The 20,445-nt window shown below is 58.3% G+C and overlaps 2 protein-coding genes across 6 annotated transcripts in view; both read left to right on the top strand.

The window, feature by feature from the left end:
• UIMC1 (ubiquitin interaction motif containing 1) overlaps positions 1 to 14,213 on the top strand; it is a 38,772-nt gene extending 24,559 nt beyond the window's left edge. Inside the window, exons 9-15 of one of the 5 annotated variants that reach the window (XM_082323907.1) lie at positions 803 to 882; positions 4,226 to 4,394; positions 9,007 to 9,354; positions 9,917 to 9,995; positions 11,534 to 11,654; positions 13,406 to 13,469; positions 13,777 to 14,213. In XM_082323907.1, coding sequence (XP_082180033.1) covers positions 803 to 882; positions 4,226 to 4,394; positions 9,007 to 9,354; positions 9,917 to 9,995; positions 11,534 to 11,654; positions 13,406 to 13,469; positions 13,777 to 14,012 — 1,097 coding nt within the window. In that variant the 3' untranslated portion in view covers positions 14,013 to 14,213. The other 4 variants (XM_082323909.1, XM_082323910.1, XM_082323911.1 and 1 more) reach the window with 4 other exon arrangements.
• A 14-nt stretch (positions 14,214 to 14,227) lies between these two features.
• On the top strand, positions 14,228 to 20,299 carry HK3 (hexokinase 3; the record flags this gene model as incomplete). The annotated part of the gene is made up of 19 exons (XM_082323906.1): positions 14,228 to 14,319; positions 15,393 to 15,447; positions 15,525 to 15,687; positions 16,009 to 16,157; positions 16,317 to 16,436; positions 16,568 to 16,663; positions 16,742 to 16,841; positions 16,928 to 17,111; positions 17,283 to 17,438; positions 17,554 to 17,787; positions 17,877 to 18,181; positions 18,259 to 18,398; positions 18,534 to 18,653; positions 18,742 to 18,837; positions 18,957 to 19,056; positions 19,185 to 19,368; positions 19,452 to 19,607; positions 19,805 to 20,038; positions 20,164 to 20,299. 19 exons carry the CDS (start codon positions 14,228 to 14,230, stop codon positions 20,297 to 20,299), a joined length of 2,820 nt encoding a protein of 939 aa, XP_082180032.1.
• Positions 20,300 to 20,445: the final 146 nt, after the last annotated feature.

The following is a 20,445-nucleotide window of genomic DNA, read 5'->3' as shown; positions in this document are numbered from 1 at the left end:
GTAATTTTGTTTGATTCCCTGGTTTTGGACCCTTTTCCTCTAAGACGGTTCTGTGACCAGTGATTGCTGGGGACTTGCTGCTGAAGAGACGCCAGGATGTATGTTGGTGTGTAGGGATCACTCAAAACAAGGTGTCAGGAGTGCTCTCTCCCAGGCAATCAAGAAATTTCCGATTTTCCAGTGTCAAGATATATGTAAAGCATGAGAGCTGAAATAATTTTTGTCTTATGTTAATTAAACCTGTTTGGGATCAAGGAGTTTTTCATCCTCTGTCTCTCCTACCACATTTGAGATTTTCCAGTTCAGGGTTTTAAGTGAAAAAATTAATGAAGAGAGAGCTCCTGTTCACGAGCAGCTGTAGAGAGAGAGGTCATGGTGGTGCTTGGAGGCATATTTTGTTGCTAAGGAAGACATGGAGGTCTAAAGAAGGTGCGACTGCGAGGCAGACCGCAGAACGGGAGCTCTCTTCGTCTCGGCGCGAGGGAGAGCTCTATTCTTGCTTTGTCTCTAGCTCAGCAAGCGTCCCACACGCTCCCCCGGTGTCTAGTCTCACTCCCCATGAAGCCGCAAAGCTGCAGTGGCTTTCTCCTCACACCCCCATGCTGTGACTTTTAACCCCTCATCCGGCTGTGTTGTTGCACATTGTCTGATAACATTTGTGGCAAGTCTTAAAAAAAAAAAAAAAAAAAAATGTTTTGAAACTGTGATAACGCTGTTAAGAAATGGGCTAAGTTACATCAACAAGTGAGGAGAGAGTTTGGGGGCTGCAAACCTGCGCTGACACAGAGGTGTTTTTCTGCAGAGACCCAGGAGAGTCCACTGGAAGCTATTGAGGCGGAGAGGGAAGAGCTCTGCTCGGACAACGGAGATGCACCAATGCAGGTAAAAGAACCTGAAGTAAAAGAGCCTGAAGTTGGGGAAGGGTCTCGTTTCCAGTCCTGCCGTCTAGACCTTGGTTCAGCTGGGCTGTGCTGGCGTTTCCCCTTGGGTAACTGGGAGCTTGGGCTTCTGCTGTTGGGATCCTCGCAAACACTTCCCTCTTCACTTTTCTCCACTGCTTCGTAACTCCAGTCCCTTTTGGCTGGGGGCTGCGTGCAGCTGCCACTGGAGCCTTTCAGTCCCGTAGCTGGAGAGTTGTTATCAGTACCAGCTCTTTCTTTTATACCACACGCGCTGCTGTGCTGGAGGATGCCATCAGCGTGGACGGCAGCGCTGTCGCTTGCCCGTGCTCGGAGGTGTAGCGCTGTGATGGTCAGCGATGCAGAGGGACCCCAGGAGCTGCGAGGGGAGTCCTAGTAAACCTCAGTCGCTCGTGTTGTGACCCGCTTTACTCTGTCAGAGTCCTCTGAACTTTGGTGTTTGTTCTCCACAGACCATCTCCAAGAGGCTGAGAGGGGAGGTTCACCCTGAGAGACTGGGCTAGGATTGAAGTGTTGAGGGCTGGTGGTGGCTTGCGGTCCAAGGAGAGTGACCTGAGCCTGGCAATCTTGATTTCTGTGCAGCAATAGTTAATAGCAATAGTAAGTCAGTGGCGGGGCTGTCCTCTTACCTCCCGATGCAGATGTGCGCTGTTGTGTGGCTCCTTTCCCCGTGTTGTCACACCTGCGCAGCAATTGCTTTGCAGCTGTCGCTGTACCGACATCTGACTTCAGTTCCTGCTTCTGATAAAACTCCCTTTGTCTATTAATTTAGAGAGCGATATCAAAGGGGTTGCCAAGTACTCCTCTGGCAGGGTACATGAATACAGAATCGTACAGCTCTTGACAAGAGGATTCATTTGTGGAAAGCTCATTCTGGGAGTCTGCAGCTTGTACAGTGTGTCTGCAGCTCCGCTGTCTCATTGTCACAGGCCTCTTAATAAACCAGCTTCTGCTCTCCTGTGCCTTTCGTTCTGCAGGTATCTCAAAGCGCTGCTCAGTCAATTAGAGACTGCAGCAGGGAGAGGTGGCGGTCCTGTGCTGAGCCGGGTAGCCACGGCCACCGAAGCACGTTCACGACCCGTTTCATAGAATCACAGAATCATTAAATTTGGTTGTGGCCAGGACGCTGCCCTGTCCCTCGTGCTTTGCAGAGGGTGCCCCGGGTCTCACGCCTCCGCCAAGACGGCACAAGGCGATCGCAGTGTTCGGGAGCGGTGCGGTGAGGCTTCCTAGGGATCGCTCGACAACATTATCGCTGGCAGCAGGTACCGGTCCGGAGCCCGCAGCCCTCCAGGTGGAGAGCAGAAACAGCTACCATGTGCATCAGCGGTTCGCATGAAGCGAGCGTAGACCGCTGGGACCGACTGCTTCCTAGCAGCTGCTGAGCCAGGACACAGGAGTCTTGTTGTTGAGCTCAGCCTCTAGCATTGCTCTTGGCTGGCTGTTGCCTGCAAGTACTATGTCTTGTAGGCAATTTCCCCTGCTAAAGAGGAGAAGCAACAGTCTCTGCCTCTGACAGGGGTGATTGGTTCTGCAGTTGAGGTTTTCCAGGCTGTTACAGCAAGGTTTTGTACAAGCAGTTTTGGGACCGTGGTGCCTTTTGTTACAGAATGTTGCATTTCCATTTAAAATTAGTAATTTACCACCAAATGTAGGCGGGCAGGGTGTGCAGAATCAGTGATCTCCTAAGATTGCTTTAAAAATGGCAGCTAGAAGGAGCAGTGCCTGCTGCTTTTCCCATCATATTTTTTACGTGTGTTGTCTGACGAGGATAATGCGGGTTTGATCTGATCATTCATATTTGACACGTCTTGTTTTTTACGACTCTTCTGCGTGACGCCCCGCGGTGAGGACTTGGTGAGATGTAGTGACACTGAGATGTGAGAGCAGGGTACGAGTACTGATGCTGTAAGTGATGTACTTCAGCATCCCCTGTTCGGCTGGAGAAACTCTTGTGGCAGCTCCTCTGCAGAAATCCAGGGCAGAAAGCCTCCCTGGAAATGAGAGAGGTGTTCCCGGGCCTCGATGCTGTAGCCTTTCAGCTGGTGTCTGGGAGAAATGCGTTTTGCGAGTCTGATTCTCACTTTAAGGCCCAGTCCTGCAATTTTTTGCATAGCTCCTCTGAGTCAACAAAGCACCCTCCTTCCCTTTAGGACATAAAAATCAGGATCAGACCCTCATTTGGAAAAGCATGTAATAAACCGAGTAATACAACCGAGCGCTCCAGTGGCACCGAGCATCTTGGCTGACCCCAATTACCGCTTCCCTGAAATTATGCCGTTGGAGGGAAGCAGACAGCAGTTTTGCTGCATACTGTCTACGTGTCACTGCTTAGCCCTAAGAACAGAAAAATCTCCTATATTATTTTCCTATAGGTTTCTTCTGCATGGCTAACGTTTAAATAACTTTTTTTTTAATCATTGCGGGGTGGGGTGGGGGGGAGGTTCTTTCTTAAGTACGGAGAAATCTTGTAGCAAGCCTGACTAGGCAGAGATGTAGTTATGAGTGAGATGGCAGCAGTCTGCTGCGTCTTGGGAACATCAATAGCGTAGGGAGAAGGCTGTATCTCCGCGGGTGGGGAGCGGAGCACCTTTGCAGCTGTGTAACTGGTGCAAAAAGGGAGTATCGGTAAGTGGTAATGGCATCCAGAGAACAAACACGGGCTGTGACATTTTGCCCTGGCGAAAAGCCACTGCTAGTAATTTTGTGGATTTTTAACGGTATTGCCTCTCTCCTTGATCTGTGTCCCCTCTGATGACTCCTCCGGCCACCTCCTCTAGCGAGGAGGAGCTTCCCAGCGATCTCTCCAGACTCCCTAAGAGCACAGCAGCCTCCTTTCATCCTGGGGGAAGCTGGGCTCCCAGACAGTGCCGCCTGTGTAGCGTGGATCATGTCCAGAAACTGCTGAGCACAAGTCAGGTGTTGAACTCTTGCTTTGCCCCATGAATTTTCCATCAGTTTTGCTTCTGAGCTTTCCTGATTAATGAAAGCTTTGCCATTTTTCTGTGGTAGTACAGGTGATGTTGCCTTAAATGGTGTGCATGGCTGTGCAGGGAGGTTTCACCGTGATTCAGCAGGACATGTTGCCTTTGGAAGAAGAATTAGTTATTAGTGCTGCACAGTTTACTCAGCCAGTGGTGTTATTTCTGACCGGTAGGTGATGAAGGGAGAATAAAACTTTCCAAGAAAAACTGAGTCTATGGGAGGGTGAGTAGCTACCAGACAGCACGGAGCTCTGCATGTAGCAAAAAAAAGAGAAACGGTACAATTAGCTGTCTGGCTAATTTTTTCTTCTTCTTCCTTAGGCTGGTGGAGACGAAGACGCTGGCAGGACTGTGTCTGAGTGCAGTCCTACAGCTGCTGACCATGTGTTGTGCCCGCTGTGTGACCAAGGCTTTCCAGCTACAGAGATCGAGCTGCATGCCATGTACTGCAACGGCATCGTGGGAGAGGAGGCTGGCGAGCACAGTCCAGGTCTGCCAAGCGCTGCTTCTCTCTGTTTGCTCTTTGTCCTCGTCCCCCTTTCCTGTTACTCGCGGCCAGGTGCTGCAGTCTTGTCCCTCTCGGGATATTTGGTGCATGGTGTGGCATGTAGGGCGGTTTGTTCGCTCTGCCTTGTTCCATCTCCGAACCGGCCAGGAGAGTGGTATCGGAGGCTCCTGTGTTTCCAGCACCTCCTGCACGGAGACATCTTCTCTCTGATCGACTCCGTAATTCAGCACGTTATTAGTCCCTTGGAAAGTGTATAAGCCGAATATTACTCCAGGATCTAGCCCTGGATGCTTCAGGCAGCACTCATAAAACACATCTATTGTGTGTTTTGTGAGGACCTGCGGAGCATCTGCCAGTGGTAGAAAATGGCAGGCTCCCGAGCCGCGCGGGTGAGCGTCCTTCAGGGCTCTCGAGAAGGGAGAATGTTCTGTACCACTCCAAGCGCGGCCTGCGTTCTGCAATGAGTCTGACATTTCTATGTGCAAAAATGGCTTGTTCAGCTGCAAGGGATTGCAGAAAAGTTTCCCTCTTGTTCCTCTAAAATTGCAAAATGATAGCTATCGATCTGGGAGCTTGGATTTTTCTCCTTCATGTGAAGAGTGAGGCATAGAAGCACGGTCAGAATGCCTGTATTAATCCTCTTTGCAGTCTTCTCCCTATCAGTTTTCCGTAGCCAACCTTTGTAGAGCTTAAGTGAACAAATACACTGGTTGGTTATCAACATATTCAATAAGTTATGTTTTAGCTGCTGCTTGAAAGTAAAGTCTGTGTTAGCACAATGTCAGGTAATATCAAAGTACTAGCTTGTAATAAGATTAACTTTTCAGGTTGTGAATATATAATTTTCAGTTACATACTGGGTTATTAAATGCAACCTAAATCTATGGTGTTTAAGCAATTTGAGCAAATCGGAGCTAGTACAAGAATTGTAACTTCTGCATTCGTCTAGCAGGAGGAAGTTTCACCTTGTAATCTTAATGCAGAGTTGATGTAGTTTTAAAATACAAGGTCCCTGTTATGCTAAATCTTTGGGGGTGTGACGTGGGTCCTGTCAAGATAACAGGAGCCAGAGCAGCGGCTTGGTGCTGAATTTTGGTGGGGAGTTCTCTCTGCAGGCACAAACCAGCGACAAATGCAAAACATTCAGCTCGGGCGAATCACAAATTATCACAGTTCCTCTCCCACCCTCAATGCTGATAAAGGTCTTATCCGCGCTATGAAATGGAGCAGATTTTTTAGTATGCCTTTTAGCAGGAATGTCTTTGGCCCTGTGGTAATCGGGTCCCTGGTGTGGCTGGACTGTGAGTATATCCCTTGATCCCGGGGAGTCCTGACTGTGATCAGGAAAAGGCTTTGAATTCTTTGGCAGTGCGAGGGAATTTGTTCTTTCCTTTGGTGTTGGCTTTCAGCAGGACAGAGTTCAAGGCTGGCCTCTCCGTTCTGCTTCCAGACTGGTCTCCTTGGGGATGTTTGTAAGGGTAGTTATTTTGGAATTGCTGCTCTGCTGTTCTGGCTTGTTCAGAGCAATCCCCCCCGTAAGAAAACTAGCCTGGAATAAAAGGGATTTTGGTCTACAATAACAGCTCTAAGCAGAGCAATGGTTTTGGGACAAAATCACCGTAATTTGGAGTTTCTATTGCCAGTTATTCTAGTATTTTCCCTGTAGAGACCAGGCTTTATTAGCCATAAGCGTCTGTGACGCCTGTGTTGCTTGCACCGAGGCTCTTCGCAGGACCGCGGGCATCCTGGACTTGGAGCAGCACGTACGTGGAGCAGGATCCTGCCCGCTTACCGGGGCTCTGGCTCGCGGGTCCGCTTCCCAGCGGCTGTGCGAAGGCAACAGTCACCCAGAGAGGTCTCAGCCGATGGGCTGGTCAGCGGGGTTTGGGTTGAGTAGGGATGATGTTTAGCTCTGCGCAGAGGCCAGACAGTAGCCTGGCACAGCTGTGCAGGTACAAAAGGACTCTGTTTCCAGGGCTGTTACCTTGGCATCCATCACTAGCACAAAATCCATAGGTAAAGCTAGTGCATGGGGAGAAAAAAGAGGTGGAAGAATTGTCTTCTGAAGCAAATGCCAACCTCTGTGGGTCCAAAAGCTGTTCTCTACCGCTGCAGCACTCTCTGCTCTTGGCTGGCGGCTGGCTTCCTCGAGAGCACAGCAACAGCCTTGTGTGAGAGAAAATCAAAATTCTGCCTTCTAAGCCATGTCCTGATCTGTTAAGAAAAGACGGCCTCAGTTTTCCTTTGGTGCACTGGGTCAGGGGTTCCTGGTCTGTCTTTGGACTTATTAATTGGATTTGCTCCTATGTCTCTAGAACTGCAGATTATGCAGTCCTGCAGACTGTAGCTGTCAGTGCTTTTTGTTTTAAAATTACAAAAGGAGGGGTTCTTGCTGGTTTTACTTCTCTTCTTCCCTCTTCTAATCACGCACCAGAGTCTTGCAGTGTTTGTATCAGGAGGCCAGCTCAGTCTGGCTGATATTTAAGGACAGGTTTCCAAATGAGTTAGCTGGGCAAGATGAGATACAGTTGCTTCCCCTAAGTATGTACATGGTTGCCCTGGCTGGATGCCCAGACCACCACATACCTGGGCAGTATGAAAATCTGATCATGAATTCCCATTTTCCTGCGGTCTGAATAAATAAAAAAGAAGAGCCTGCTGTTGCACTAGCTACTGTACCAGGCTGGGGAAGGTCCAGGTCCTGGGTTTCCAGCTCAGTGACTGGTGTTAATTCCAAGTGAACGAGCGGAACCGTGAAAGTGCTGGCCCAGCTCCCTCTTCCTTCAGGCACTCGGCTGAAGGGCTCGCTTGTGTGAGAGGGGCTCTGCTGGAGTCACCGCATCCATCGCCCGCTGCTGCCGCCGACGCAGGAACCCGCTGGTCTCAGTCTGGAAGCAAGTCTCGGCCACTATCGCGTACAGCAAATAGTCTCAAGCTTTGGGACATAACTCTGTTCCTCTTGCCCTCCATCTACACGCTCCCAACCTCTCAGTTCCCAAGTGAGCCCAGGAAAATGAGGATTTGGTATATCCCTTCCTCCCAAAGCCTCAAATGCAACCCGATGCAGCTGTCGGTCTTCAGCAGCAGCACTGGTGCTGTTAAAAAGCTCCTGACATCAATAGAAGTGGCACTGATACCGCAGAAAGAGTAACGGAACGGGTGCAGAGGAAAGCTTCATCACTTCTGAGGAAGGATAAGATGCTGGCGAGCCTGCCACTAACAGGATCCTGCACGAAAAGTGATACGGCTGGTAGCGAGAACGGGGAGGAAGCTGGTGGGTGGAACCGCAGGTGGGTCGTGCAGAGGGACGCGGAGCTCGGTGACGATGGCCTCGCAGCTCCGCACGCCGACCTGACCCGGCAGCCCCAGGAGGTGCCTGGGGTGGGCGTGCTGACGGCGGAGCTGTGCTGGGGAGGGTTTGCTCCTCTTCCCCGGGCTGCGAGCTGGAGCCAAGCAGGCCAAGGATGACTTGTCAACCAGAAGAAATGCCAAACCAGGGAAATGGCTGTTCTCTGGTTACAGAGTGGGTCTGACCCAGCAAAGAGCACTGCAGAGTTACAAGGCTCCCGTCACGCAGCAGGTCAGCCCTGCTCTGTGGTGGGGATTTTCCCCACGCAAGTGTTTTCCCATGTTCTGAACCCCCTTCTTGCGGGCGGCTGGTGTGTTTTGGCAGGGGTCATGCCTCGCCAGCTGGCCCTGTTCTCTCTCCTGTGCCTCTGCTTCCAGCAGCACAGCTGGGGGTCTTCCCCTGGGCAGCTGCAGAGCTGGTCCCAGACATCTCTAATGGGCCCATTATGCCAGATGTGTTCCCTGCTTTTGGAAGAAAATAGAACTGATTAACACCTGAGCTGGTGCACGAGGCTCCCGAGATGGTGTTAAAGGAATATTAACGAGCGCACGCTGATTTGGAGAGCAACTTTCACCACGCTGTCAAACGCACGCATTAGTTGGGTTGTTGGGAGGCTGAATGGCCTGGAGGGTGGCCGTGGCTATCAGTCCTCCTCGTCAGGCTGCCACTTCGAATCTGGGCCAGGCTAAGTTAAAGAGAGATGTCCGCTTCGGTGCCTGCGAGAAATGAGCTGTTGGTATCAGTCGTCGCCTACGAGACAATAGCCGCGTCCTAGGAAATGCTCAAGCTTGTTTCTTCGGCGTGGATGTCTCCTGTCAGCCCCAGCAGCTCCTGAGCATCTCGCAGTGCATTTGCTGGTCGTGGCTGCAGATCAGTGATGGCTACTAAGGGAAAGGCCGTGTTGTATCAGCATCAGGGATGGATATTGGGGTTGCCTAACACTCTGGAAACGGGGTTTTGCTAAAACTCTGAAGGATTCCCTTTGTTCCGCACAAAATTTTGTGTGTCCCTTTCTTTATCACAGATGGTAGGCCAACAATAACAGGTTTGTCGTGCCTGTACCTTGGATTCAGGCCTTTCTCCTAAAAAGAGTATGGGAAGCAATGTTACCGGGCTGTAAAACAGCTCCCGGCGTTGTCCCCTTAGCCAGCTTGCCTGAGAGCGCTCACTGTGACATCTGTTTTGGAGCTGGAGTCTTGAACGTCCCTAGCGAAGCAAGCTAAGCTATCTGATATGTTCCCCAAGGATCTTTGCTGGTGGCATGTCAACAGGAATACGCTGAGAGGAATTCGACTGAAAGAGACAACGCTCCGATGTGCTCCCTGCAGATGCCTGGAGAGCAGGTTTGGAAAGGCTGCTCGGGCTTGCTGAAGGAACAGAAATGGTTGGACCCGTCGTCAGCATGGTGGTCAGCCGGCATCGCGCTAGCTACCCACGCGTGTCGGAGCTGGCCCGTCCCCGCTGCCGCTGGAGAGCAGCACCACCGATGCTTAGCCCTGGTAGAGATCTTCATCCAGAGGCCCTGCGGAGCTCTGTGTGGATGGTACTACACATTACCTCCGGTCCACATGGGCAGCGGAAAAAGCAGCAAGCGTAGGTTAATCGTTGTAACCTTCCCTTTCCAGCGTGAGCTGTGTCCCTCCCCAGCAAGGCTCGCTCTTCCTACCGCATCTGCAGAAGGGCTGGTGTCTCCGCACAGCCCCGGCCTCGGCTCTCCTTCCCCCCGAGCTCGCAGTCGCCGCGCTCCCTCCGCTGCAGCAGGCACAGGTGCTTTAGTTTGGCAGGGAGCGGTGCTGCGCTGCCGGAGCAGCTGTGTAACTCTTCTCCCAGGCTGTTGCGCTGCTGCGCATCAGCTTTAAAACTACTGTAAACTGCATACTGTTGATCCAGCTGTTTCTGGCAGAAGACAAGTTACAGTGTGAAATGGCTAGCTGGCTTCCGAGCCCGGGGAAAGTAACTTCTTCAGTATCCCCCCAGAAAAAAGGAGAATTGGGCAGCTACCTCTTCTGCCCGTGCCAGTCCAGTATTTCTTTGCCTCTACCATCACTTCTGCTGCAGCCTTGAGTGGAAGAGGTTGAAATGTGTTGCATTTGGACATGGTGTAGGGATGTTTTTGGGGTGGATGGCAGGTAACTCTTTGTTTTTTTTCCTCCAGTGCTCACCCGGCGTCAGAGAGAGGCAAGAAGTAAAGCTGCCAGTGGTGAAAGCGGCCCAACATCCTTAGACATTGACAAGTAAGTAGGTATGCTTGCTCCTCCGAGATCGTTTCTGTGCTTCAGTTCTAGCTTGCCTGTGGATGTCTTTATTCCTGTATAAATGCTGGCCGCTGGCCTTTATAGCAATGTTTCCCTAAGAAATTGCCTTCTCTCAGTGCCTCTTGTTGCAGTGCTGGCTATATTTATAGCGAAGCAAGAGGAATTTGCTGCTCTCAGATTGTTTATTTTTGCACTAATTTCCTTTCGGCCCGATCTACGGCGGGTCGGGGACATGCGGTCTCTGGCCGCTGTGAGGGGAGCTGTAGCTAAAATGGTGCTAACTCAGCCGGTTTCTAATGGGAGATTTGAGCTTGGTAACCCCGGGAAAAGAAGAGGCTAGGACAGGGAGGCTGTCAACATGGCACCTGTAGTGATATTCTTAATTAAATTAGACTTTCAGAATAGCAGTGGCTTTGTTTAATCTCTTCCCATGCAGCCCCTCCTCCTGCCACCCACACAAAGCATCATAAGAGAGGATCTGACAGTAAAATCCCTGCTATGGAAGCAATTTTGCTGTTACAAACAGTGGATGGCAACATCACTAATGGAATTAGGCTAATTATAGAGAGGACAGCTTCTGTTTAGACACATTATCTGGGTAATCAGCACTGACTGGAAAGAAAATACGGGAAAAGTACTGCAGAGTTTTGCTCGATGGGGGCTCTCCGTACGCATTTTAGAGCCTGGGGTGAGTTTTACTAGGAGAGTACTGCTTATCAAACTGAACACAATGCTGCTGGGGCTGGTCCCTGGGGGCTCGTCTCTTCTTGGAGATGGTCCGTTCCTGAGCAGCTCTCCGGGTGGATGCTCCCCTCCTGAAGAACCAGTGCCCTCTTCTGCACGGTTCGGTCCCCGCCGAGAGCTGGCACGGAAGCGAGCGTAGCTGTCTAAATCCACGCCTGACCTTCATCTCCTTTCACCCAGGATAATTTTCTTCCCAAGCACACTCAGTCATCCTGCGTTGAGCCTGGGCATCTTCTACACAAATGAGGGGGTTCGAGGAACACGCTGTGCCAGCCCCCCAGCAGGAGCCTGTGCTCTGCGTTCCTCTCCCAACATGGCACGGTGTAAAATGGAGACAGTGCAGAGAAAGACTTGATTTACTAGTCAGACAAGTTCATCCAGCCCTGGTAAAATGTCTCTCTGATTTAACACACTTGGTTTGCTTTTCAGGCAGAATTTAACTCCCCTTTGCAAAGCCCTCGCACTTCATTTCTGTGGATTTTGACAGGGTGCTTTATGTCTGGGGAGAAATCAGTGGTGTTTGAGATAGTTAGATGAGCAGATCTGATTACCGTCCCGCTGCTGCAGCAGCAGGATACAGAGGAACAGACAGGGAAAACTGATAATCACGCAGTCTTTGCGATTGGTGCCGGCCTGACCCCACTGAGCGAGGCCCGATCTGGTGACATGTCTTCTCCGTGGCGTGGCCTGGAGGAGGAAAGTCACCGCTGGTGGCTGGGAGCCCGGTGCAGGGCCAATCCTAATGCGGTGCTCTGTCCTTTGCTGCCTGGCAGGTGTGAGAAGTGCTACCTCTGTAAGTCACTGGTGCCACTGCTGCAGTATCAGAGGCACGTGGACAGCTGCCTGCAGGCTGCTAGGCAAGCTCAGGGAACCAGGAGGCTGCGAAGCGCCAAGGTGAGGGGCGACCCCGCAGACCGTCTCCTTTGCTTTGCGCTGGGTTTGGGGCTGGGTTGGCAGCAGGAGCGCTTTCCCTGGTTGACGGGGTGAGCTGACCTGCTGTAGGATTGCCTGTCCCTGTGGGCCGCCGTGGCCAGAGAACTTGTTGCCCTCCTTCCCGCGACGCTCTGCGAGAGCATGGACCGGTCCCAGGGGTGAGCTAATCCAGCGGAGCTGCCAGTAACCTCTCCAGCAGGCAGGCAGCTAGGGCTGTCCCGCTGCCAGACAGCGCGCCTCGGTCCTGCAGGCTTCCTCGGCTGAATATAGATGGTGTGGAGGGCAGCGTCAGGGCGACAAGCGTGTCTAACTCTATCCACAAGCCCTTTCCCGTGGGGAAGGCTTCGGAGCCGGAGCAGGGAGAACCGCTCGGTGCCGGGAGCAAACCGCAGTGTCCTGGGAGAAACGTGGGGGAGCGAGCGTGGTGGAGGTGTGCCGGGGGTGAGGGACATGCCTTGCTAGGGGAGGTGGGAGGCAGGAGCGTGGGCAGCAGCTGGCTCACAGTCACTCGCCAGGTGTTGGCCCCTGCCGTGCTTTATCCTGCTCGTGGTGATCCCGGGGGAGCGCAGAGTGGGTCCTTCCAGGCCTTCCCGCCGGTTCCTGCGGGCCAAGCCCTCGTGCCGCAGCTTTGCCTGCGCTCGGCAATGTGATTCTCAGCATGAAGTTGCAACATGATGTCTTAGTTTCGTATAATCCCTTAAATCCATCACAGGCCTCAGCCCTTTGGGGATTCAGATGCAAATGATGAGATTTCTGGTTGATGATTTTGGTTGGGATACAGCCAAGCGCTGTGTGGTTCAGAGTACTGCGGGGCACGGCTGCTCCTGCATGTGACCGGCTCCGTGGGGGCTGTTGGACTCTGTCCCCGTGCCCCACAGCCGCCTGCCGTCGCGGGGTCCTGCACGCAGGCACGGGGCACGGGACGGCTCGGCAAGGCTCTGTGGTTCCTCTGGCCCTGCCTTGTGCTGCGGTGGCAGCTCACCGGGGGGAGCGGGTCGTGCCCGGGCATGGGCTGGACCCTTGGAAAGCTTCCTAGGGGCACTGTTGGCCTTGCGGGTTCCTGCCACGGCCCATTTTGGGGTGCTTTGCAGTTCCAGCCCCGCAGCCGGGATGCCAGTGCCTTCTAGAGCCGTTCTGGGGGCAGGGAGCAGCCAGGAGAGAGGACTTCGCTGGGCCAGCAAGGCTCAAAGCAGCCAGGCCAAGTGGTTTGCCCTTAGCCTGCGTGACCAGCGCAGCTGCATCTTCCCCGGCGCTGAGAGGGGGCACGAGATGTGCGTTCCTTGTCTGGCTGTGCCCTGGAGGAAAGCCCTTCCCTCCAGCACCGTGCCCTCTGACAGAGCAGGATGGGGCCCGCCCTCGGAGGCACGGTGCTGGGGGATGTGCCCGAGCCGTGGCCGAGCCCCTGGTTGCCCAGATTTCTCTGTCGCAGCCCCGTGGTCGCTGGCTGGGCTTGGGGATGGCTTCCTGCACCCTGGCCTCCCCTCTTACCGGCCTCTGCTTTATGAACTGCTCTCAGCTGCCTCTGCTCGGGCACTGGTCAGGCTGGGATGGGGCAGCGCCCTTCCCGTTGGCAACTGGCTGTGCTCAGCTGGAGGCCCTGGAAATGTAGCGCTGCCATTTGTGGGCTGGGGAAACGTGTGGCCACGGGGCCACCCCGGCTACCGGCTTCCCTCACGGCAGCGCTGTGACGGTGGTTCTCCTCTCCTTGGCAGGACGCTGGAAGGCAGGAGAGGGGACTCCTCAGGATGCTGGAGCTCTCGGAAAGCAAGTCCGCAGGTGGGAAGCTGCTTTCTGTGCCTGCCTGGCTGGGTCAGGGCTGCCCTTTCCCACCTGTCCCCTTGCACTCTGGGACAACACCTTCCCCTTGGAGGGGTCTGTTCTTCCCATGGAGGCTGTGGGCTCAGTGGGCGGCTGTCAGCCCCCAGCACCCACCCCTGCCTGTGCCAGCGCCCAGAGCCCTCGCCGGGGTAGGAGAGCGCTCTGAGCCATTGCAGCACGAGGCGTCCAGCTCCCCGGGTGGGTGGCGGGGTGCTCCTCACGCCGGAGGGTGGCCCAGCAGGGCTGACGTGTGCTCTCGTTGCAGGTGCTGACGCGGGGACCCCCATCGCTGGACTAGGAGACCAACAGTCCCCTCCCTCGCTCTCAGCCGGAGCCGGGGGGCCGGCGGCGGACAGCCCCAGCTCCCTTTGCCACCTTCCTTGCAACGTCTCCTTCTCAGAAGCCACGGACTGCGTGGTGGACTTGGAGCCGCACGCGCGTCTTCGCCTGGGCAGCCAGCAGCAGACCAAAGGCTGCCGCCGGAGAAAGCGCAAGTTCTGAGGCCGGGGGCGCGGCGGGCCCCCCCGGCAGCTCCCCGTGCCCCGGCGAGGGTCTGCGTGCCGCCGTACCCCTGCTTCACCCGCAGCCTTGTTCTCCCAACCTCCTTTTATATGTTTTATACAACCTGTGCAGGGAGCGCCGGGTGGAGAAGTGACTGTGTGTTTTATAGGTGCCTGTGCAGCTTTGCTCTCTGTTAAAGAAATGGAAATATATTTATGTATGTTTTTATGAAACTGCAGCAACACGGAGGAGCTTTGCTGTCTTCCGCTGGGGAAGGGGAGGCGCTGGAGGGGAGGAACAGCAGACGGTGGGTCCAAAATCACCCTTCCGCAGCCTGTGTGAGCCCCGGGACCCGCTGCAGCCGAGGGCACCTTGGTGCCAGCTGCAACCGGACCCGTGGAGCCACGGCCGCGCTGTCCCCATGTCCTTGTCCTGCTGTCCCCGGGGCAGGGAGGGCCCTGCCTGCTCCGGCCGCCGCAGCCTGCGAGGGCGGGATGGAACCCCCGGGCTGGGCCGGGGGCGTCCCCCGCTCCCCGGGAGCATCCTCGGAGCCCCTCACCGGGCACTGTCCTGCTTAATTAATAAGACAGAGCTAATTAAAAAAGCGCTAATGGGAACGGAGGGCGATGCTGCGCTGGGCGGCCCGGCGCCGCGGGGAGCGGGGCCGCCCATTGGCCAGCGGCGCGGCCAACCGGCCAATGGCGAGGCGGGACGCCCGCGGGCGCTGCTTCTGTTGCCGGGGGCAACGGCAGCGGCGTTAGCAACGGTCCCGTGTTCCCCCCCCCGCCCCGCAACCGGCCCCGCCGCCATGGGCAGCCCCGAGCGCCGCGGAGCCCTGCCCCGCTACGGCAGAGGGGTCAGGGCCTCCCGGGAGCAAAGCCCCGCCACCCCCAGCCCGGACACCCTGCCCCGGCGGGGCCTGGGCCCGGCTCTGAGCCATCGGTGAGGGGCTGCGGCCCGGTGGCGGCCGAGCAAAGTCAGGCGCGGGGAGACCCCCCCCCCCCCCGGTGCTGCACCTCCCGGGGCAGGGGAGAGACCACCCTCCGGCCTCTTGCAGGTGGAGGGGAGAGGCGGGCAGGGCGAGGTGGGGGCAGCCCCCTTCTCCCGCAGCCCCCGAGGACGCCCTGTGCGCCATCGCCGTCGTGGGGCACGGCTGTCCCCTCTACCCCCGGCTGCCGGGTCGCGATTGCAGTGGAAGGACACTGCAAAGTGACGATGCTGTCGAAACCACGGCCGACAGGGACGCGGAGGGGAGGTGGGAGGCAGAGCCGGGGACGGGAACCCCCCAGCCCCGCTCGCGTGCTTGGGCGCGGGCAGCGCGAGCCCTGTCCTCCTGCGGGCCGGGGCTCGGCGGGTGACACGCCACCTCCCTCCGCGCAGGTCCCCAGCGAGCCATCAGCTGGGCCACCGCAGCGATGGTCCCGCTTGCACGCCGGTAAGGCCCGTCCCTGTCCCGCGCCCAGTGAGAGGCATCCCCTGCCCTTTAAGCCCGGCCTAACGAGCCGTCCCCAGGTACAACGAGCCCTGCTGGAGCTCACCGTCCCGCTGGAGACGCTGCAGGCGGTGAAGGGCCGCATGATGCAGGCCATGCACAAGGGGCTGAGCCGCCAGACGCATGAGCAGGCCAACGTGCGGATGCTGCCCACCTACATCTGCTCCACGCCTGACGGCACCGGTAAGACGGCCCGGCCTGGGGACGGGCTGTTCTGCTACCTGCGGCCCCGCACGCCTCGCTGGACGTGGCCCTGGGGGTGCCGGGGAGGGGAGCACCGGTCTCCGGCCAGTTACGGGGTCCATAAGCTGCCCGTGTGCTGCCTCTGCCAGTCCCCAGTGCGGGGGCAGAGGCCAGGAGCCGGCTCCCTTGGCCCCTGCGGTGGTCTCGGGCTCTCAGGAGCCTCCCCCGTGGGTGAGCGTCCCCGGGACAGGGTGAGGAGCAGATCTGGGGGATCTGCCACAGGGCAGGTCTCCGTCTGACACCGCTTCTGCTCCCCTGTAGAAAAGGGCGACTTGCTGGTGGTGGAGCTGTGCCAGAGCCACGTCCGCACCCTGTGGGTGACCCTCCTGGGTGACGGGAACCAGAGCCCCCAAGTGATGTCCAAGATCTTCAACATGCCAGGGGACATCATGAAGGGCAAGGGGGAAGCGGTACGAGGAGGCGGTGGCAGAGGGTGGCTGGTGCTGGGCTGCCCAGCACCACGGAGGCTGGGCAGGGCTCCAGGCTGGCGCCGGGGCTGCGGGCTGCCTCCCGCAGCCGGGGTGCTGGGTAAGGGGGAGCAGCCGCTCACCCCGGCCGTGCCTTTGCAGCTCTTTGACTTCATCGCCCAATGCGTGTGCCAGTTCCTGGCCGGCATCGGCAGCCCCCAGCATCGCCTCCCCTTGGGCTTCGTCTTCCCCTTCAGCTGCAGGCAGACGCGGCTGGACAAGGTGAGCGGGACAACGTGAGTGGGACAACCCTGCCCCGCGGCCGCGGCCACCTCCTCCCCAGCACATCATCGGCGGGGAGCGGAGCCGGCCCGGTGGCGGAGGCCAACGGCTCAGCCACGTGCTTTCCACAGGCCGAACTCATCTCCTGGTCCAAGGGCTTCAGCTGCAGCGACGTGGAGGGGAAGGACGTTGTGCAGTTGCTGCAGTCGGCCATCAACAAGCAGGAGGTGGGGGGCCATGGGGTGGGGGGGCCTGGCGGGGGGCTGCCCCCGCGGAGGGGCTGACGATGCCCTCGCTTTGGCCAGCTCTGCCACGTGGACGTCGTCGCCCTGATGAATGACACCGTGGGCACCATGATGACCTGCAGCATGGGGGGGGAACCCTGTGAGGTCGCCTTGGTCGTGGGTGAGCAGTGGGCACCCAGCGTGCCGGGGTGGCGGGTGCTGAGGCGGGGGTGCTGTGCCGGTGCTCAGCCCCATCGCTCCCCGCAGACATGGGCACCAACAGCTGCTTCATGGCCGAAGCGCAGCAGGTGGAGATGGCGGAGGAGACCAGTGGGCGGATGTGTGTCAACACCGAGTGGGGCTGCTTCGGCGACGATGGCACCCTGAGCGACATCCTGACCCCCTACGACCAGCGCGTGGACCAGGAATCCTCCAACCCCGGGGAGAAGAGGTGCTCCCACCGCCTCAGCGAGGGCAGGGTCCCTGGGGCTCCCCGGCCATCCCTGAGCACGCCGGGGCCCCCCAACAGGAGCACGTGGCCCCCTGCGACGCTCCTGGGTACTCTCAAAGGGCCAAGGGGTGCCAGGGGACGATGACCGACCCCTGCTTGGGCTGCACGCAGGTTTGAGAAGCTGGTGGGCAGCCTGTACCTGGGAGAGATCGTCCGGCACACGCTGATCACCCTGGCTGCAGAAAAAGTGGTCTTCACTGGGAGCAATGTCACCGTCCTGAGGACCAAGGATGTGCTCAAGACCCAGCAGGTCCTGGAGATCATCGAGTGAGTGTCTGGGGACCAGGAGGTGCCGCGGGTGGGAGGATAGCGGGGTGACGGGTGGGTGCCCCCGGCCATGAGCCGGTGGCCCCGTAAGCCAGCGCTGTGCTCGCCCTTGCAGCAGCGAGGAAGGCATGACCAAGGCGAGGAGAGCTCTGGAGGTTCTGGGGCTGTGGCCGAGCGAGCGGGATTGCTGCCGGGTGCAGCAGATCTGCCGGGCGGTGGTGAGCCGCGCCGCCGCGCTCTGCGCTGCCGGGCTGGCCGCCATCCTCAGCCACATGTGCCAGAGCCGGGAGCTGGAGCGGTTGGTGGTCAACGTGGGGGTGGACGGTGAATTGTACCGGGGCTACAGCAGGTGAGGAGCGACATGGGGCTCCTGGTGGGGTCCCGCCCCAGCGGGATGCTTCACGCCCTGCCCTCGCCATCTTCTTCTTCCTCCGGCAGGTTCAGGGAGATCCTGCAGAGCGTGACGGGGCTGCTGGCCCCCGAGTGCATGGTCACCCTCCTGCCCTCGGTGGATGGGACTGGGCGGGGGGCGGCCATGGTGACAGCGGTGGCTTTGCGCCTGGCGGCCCATCGCCGCGAGGTGGACCAGCTGCTGGCCCCGCTGCGGCTCAGCCGCACCGACCTAGAGCGCGTCCAGGCGTTGATGAGGCGGGAGATGGAGCTGGGGCTGGGCCGGGAGAGCAACGCCAACGCCTCCGTCCGCATGCTGCCCACCTACGTCCGCGGCACGCCTGACGGCACCGGTGAGGGCTGGGGGCCTGGGGAAGGGGGTGCCGGGGAGGCCGTGGCCCCGCTGATGCCCTGTGCTGGCTCCCCGCAGAGCGAGGTGAATTCCTGGCGTTGGACCTGGGGGGGACCAATTTCCGGGTGCTGGTGGTACGCGTGGCGCAGGACGGCATCCGCATGGCCAGCGAGATCTACATCATCCCCACCACCGTCATGCAGGGCACCGGCGAGGCGGTGAGGCTGGGGGCTTGGGGCCACGGGACGGGGCGAGGGGTGGGAATTGCCTCCCCCTTCACTGCCTACGGGCCCATGGGAGACCCCCACGGCCTCGCCCCAGCTTGGCCCCTGAGCCATGGCTGCTCTCTGCAGCTCTTCGACCACATCATGGAGTGCATCATGGACTTCCAGCTGAAGCAGGCCCTGATGGAGCAGGTCCTGCCGCTCGGCTTCACCTTCTCCTTCCCCTGCCAGCAGCTGGGCCTGGATAAGGTGAGGGGGCAGCTCCAGCCCCAGGGAGATGGGGAGGGCCCCTGGGTACGAGGCAGCCGCCCGGCCCCTGCTCCTGCCTCTCTTGCAGGCAGTGCTGCTCTGCTGGACCAAAGGCTTCAGTGCCTCGGGCTGCGTGGGGCAGGACGTGGTCCAGCTGCTGCGGGAGGCTGCCCAGCGCAAACAGGTAGGGAAGGGCTGGGGACCTGTCCCCTGTCCCCAGGGTGCCACCCTGCACCCAGGCGGTGCCAGCCCCAGTGGCTGGGTGCCACTAAGCCGCACGTGTCCCCGTCTCCGGTTTGGCAGCACTTAGGGCTGAAGGTGGTGGCCGTGGTCAACGACACGGTGGGAACCATGATGTCCTGTGGCTACGACGACCCCAAATGTGAAATCGGCCTCATCGTGGGTGAGGAGCACCTCTGCACCCGGGGGGGTCACCCATCCCCTCGCCACCAGCCCGCACGGCCTGGCCACGGGGTGCCAGGCAGCTCTGCCGGGGCTGTGGCGGGGGTGACACCAGCGCGTGGCCCGCAGGGACAGGGACCAATGCCTGCTACATGGAGGAGATGCGCAACGTGGGCACCGTGGAGGGGGAGCAGGGCCGCATGTGCATCAACATGGAGTGGGGGGCCTTCGGGGACAACGGCTGCCTGGACGACATCTTCACCAACTACGACCGGCTGGTGGACGAGAAAACAATCAACGCGGGCAAACAGAGGTGGCGAGGGTCCCGGGGCGGGGAGGGGGCCGGGTGGGGGCTGCTGTGCCCGGCTAAGGCTGCCATGGCTGTGCCCGGGGCAGGTTCGAGAAGCTCATCAGCGGCATGTACCTGGGTGAGATCGTGCGCCACGTCCTCCTGGCGCTGGTGGAGAAACAGCTCCTGTTCCGCGGCAAACCCTGCCCCAAGCTCCAGACCAGGGACATCTTCCAGACCAAGTTCCTCTCCACCATCGAGATGTGAGTTCTGGGCACCGGTGGGTTCCCTTAGCCCAGGGTGGGGGCTGTGAAGGCAGAGCCCTGGGGGGGGGGAGCCATGCTACATCGATGGGTGCATGCAAGGTGATGCCACCTTCAGCCCGGGGGATGGAGATGGGGACAGTGATGGGGACGGTGATGGGGACGGCAGTGCTAACGGTGCTCCTGGTCCGGGACAGCGATGGGCTGGCCCTGCGGAAGGTACGGGCCATCCTGGAGGACCTGGAGCTGCAGGCCAGCTTTGAGGACAGCGTGCTGGTGCGGGAGGTGTGCCAGACCGTGTCCCTGCGAGCTGCTCAGCTCTGCGCCGCCGGCCTGGCCGCCGTGGTGGAGAAGATGCGGGAGAACCGGGGCCTGGACCAGCTGTCCGTCACTGTTGGGGTGGATGGCACCTTGTACAAGATGCACCCACAGTGAGTGGGGCCGGGGTGGCGGGCACCCATCGGGGACCGACACGCTACGGCAGGAGTCTGGGGGAGCCACGGGGTGCCCGGGGTGGGGGGCACCAGCCCTCACCCTCCCCTCCTGTCCCCCCCAGCTTCTCCCAGCACCTCCAGCAGATGCTGCGGGACCTGGCGCCCAACTGCAACGTCACCTTCCTGCAGTCGGAAGACGGCTCGGGGAAAGGGGCCGCGCTCGTGGCGGCCGTGGCCTGCCGTGGGACCGAGCCCTAGGGACAGCCACCACCATCACCCCAATAAAAGCTTTGCTCCGCACCTCTGACTCCTGGGGGGGGGGACGACATGGTGGCGGGGGGCAGCGCACGGCCGGGCACAGCCCCACGTAGCAATATATATTGAATTTATTTACATTCACGTCC

Source organism: Platalea leucorodia (genome assembly GCF_965183815.1).
Source record: "Platalea leucorodia genome assembly, chromosome: 11".
NCBI lineage: Eukaryota > Metazoa > Chordata > Aves > Pelecaniformes > Threskiornithidae > Platalea > Platalea leucorodia.
The sequence above is the reverse complement of the archived record's forward strand: the minus strand, read 5'-3'. Positions and strand labels throughout refer to the sequence as shown.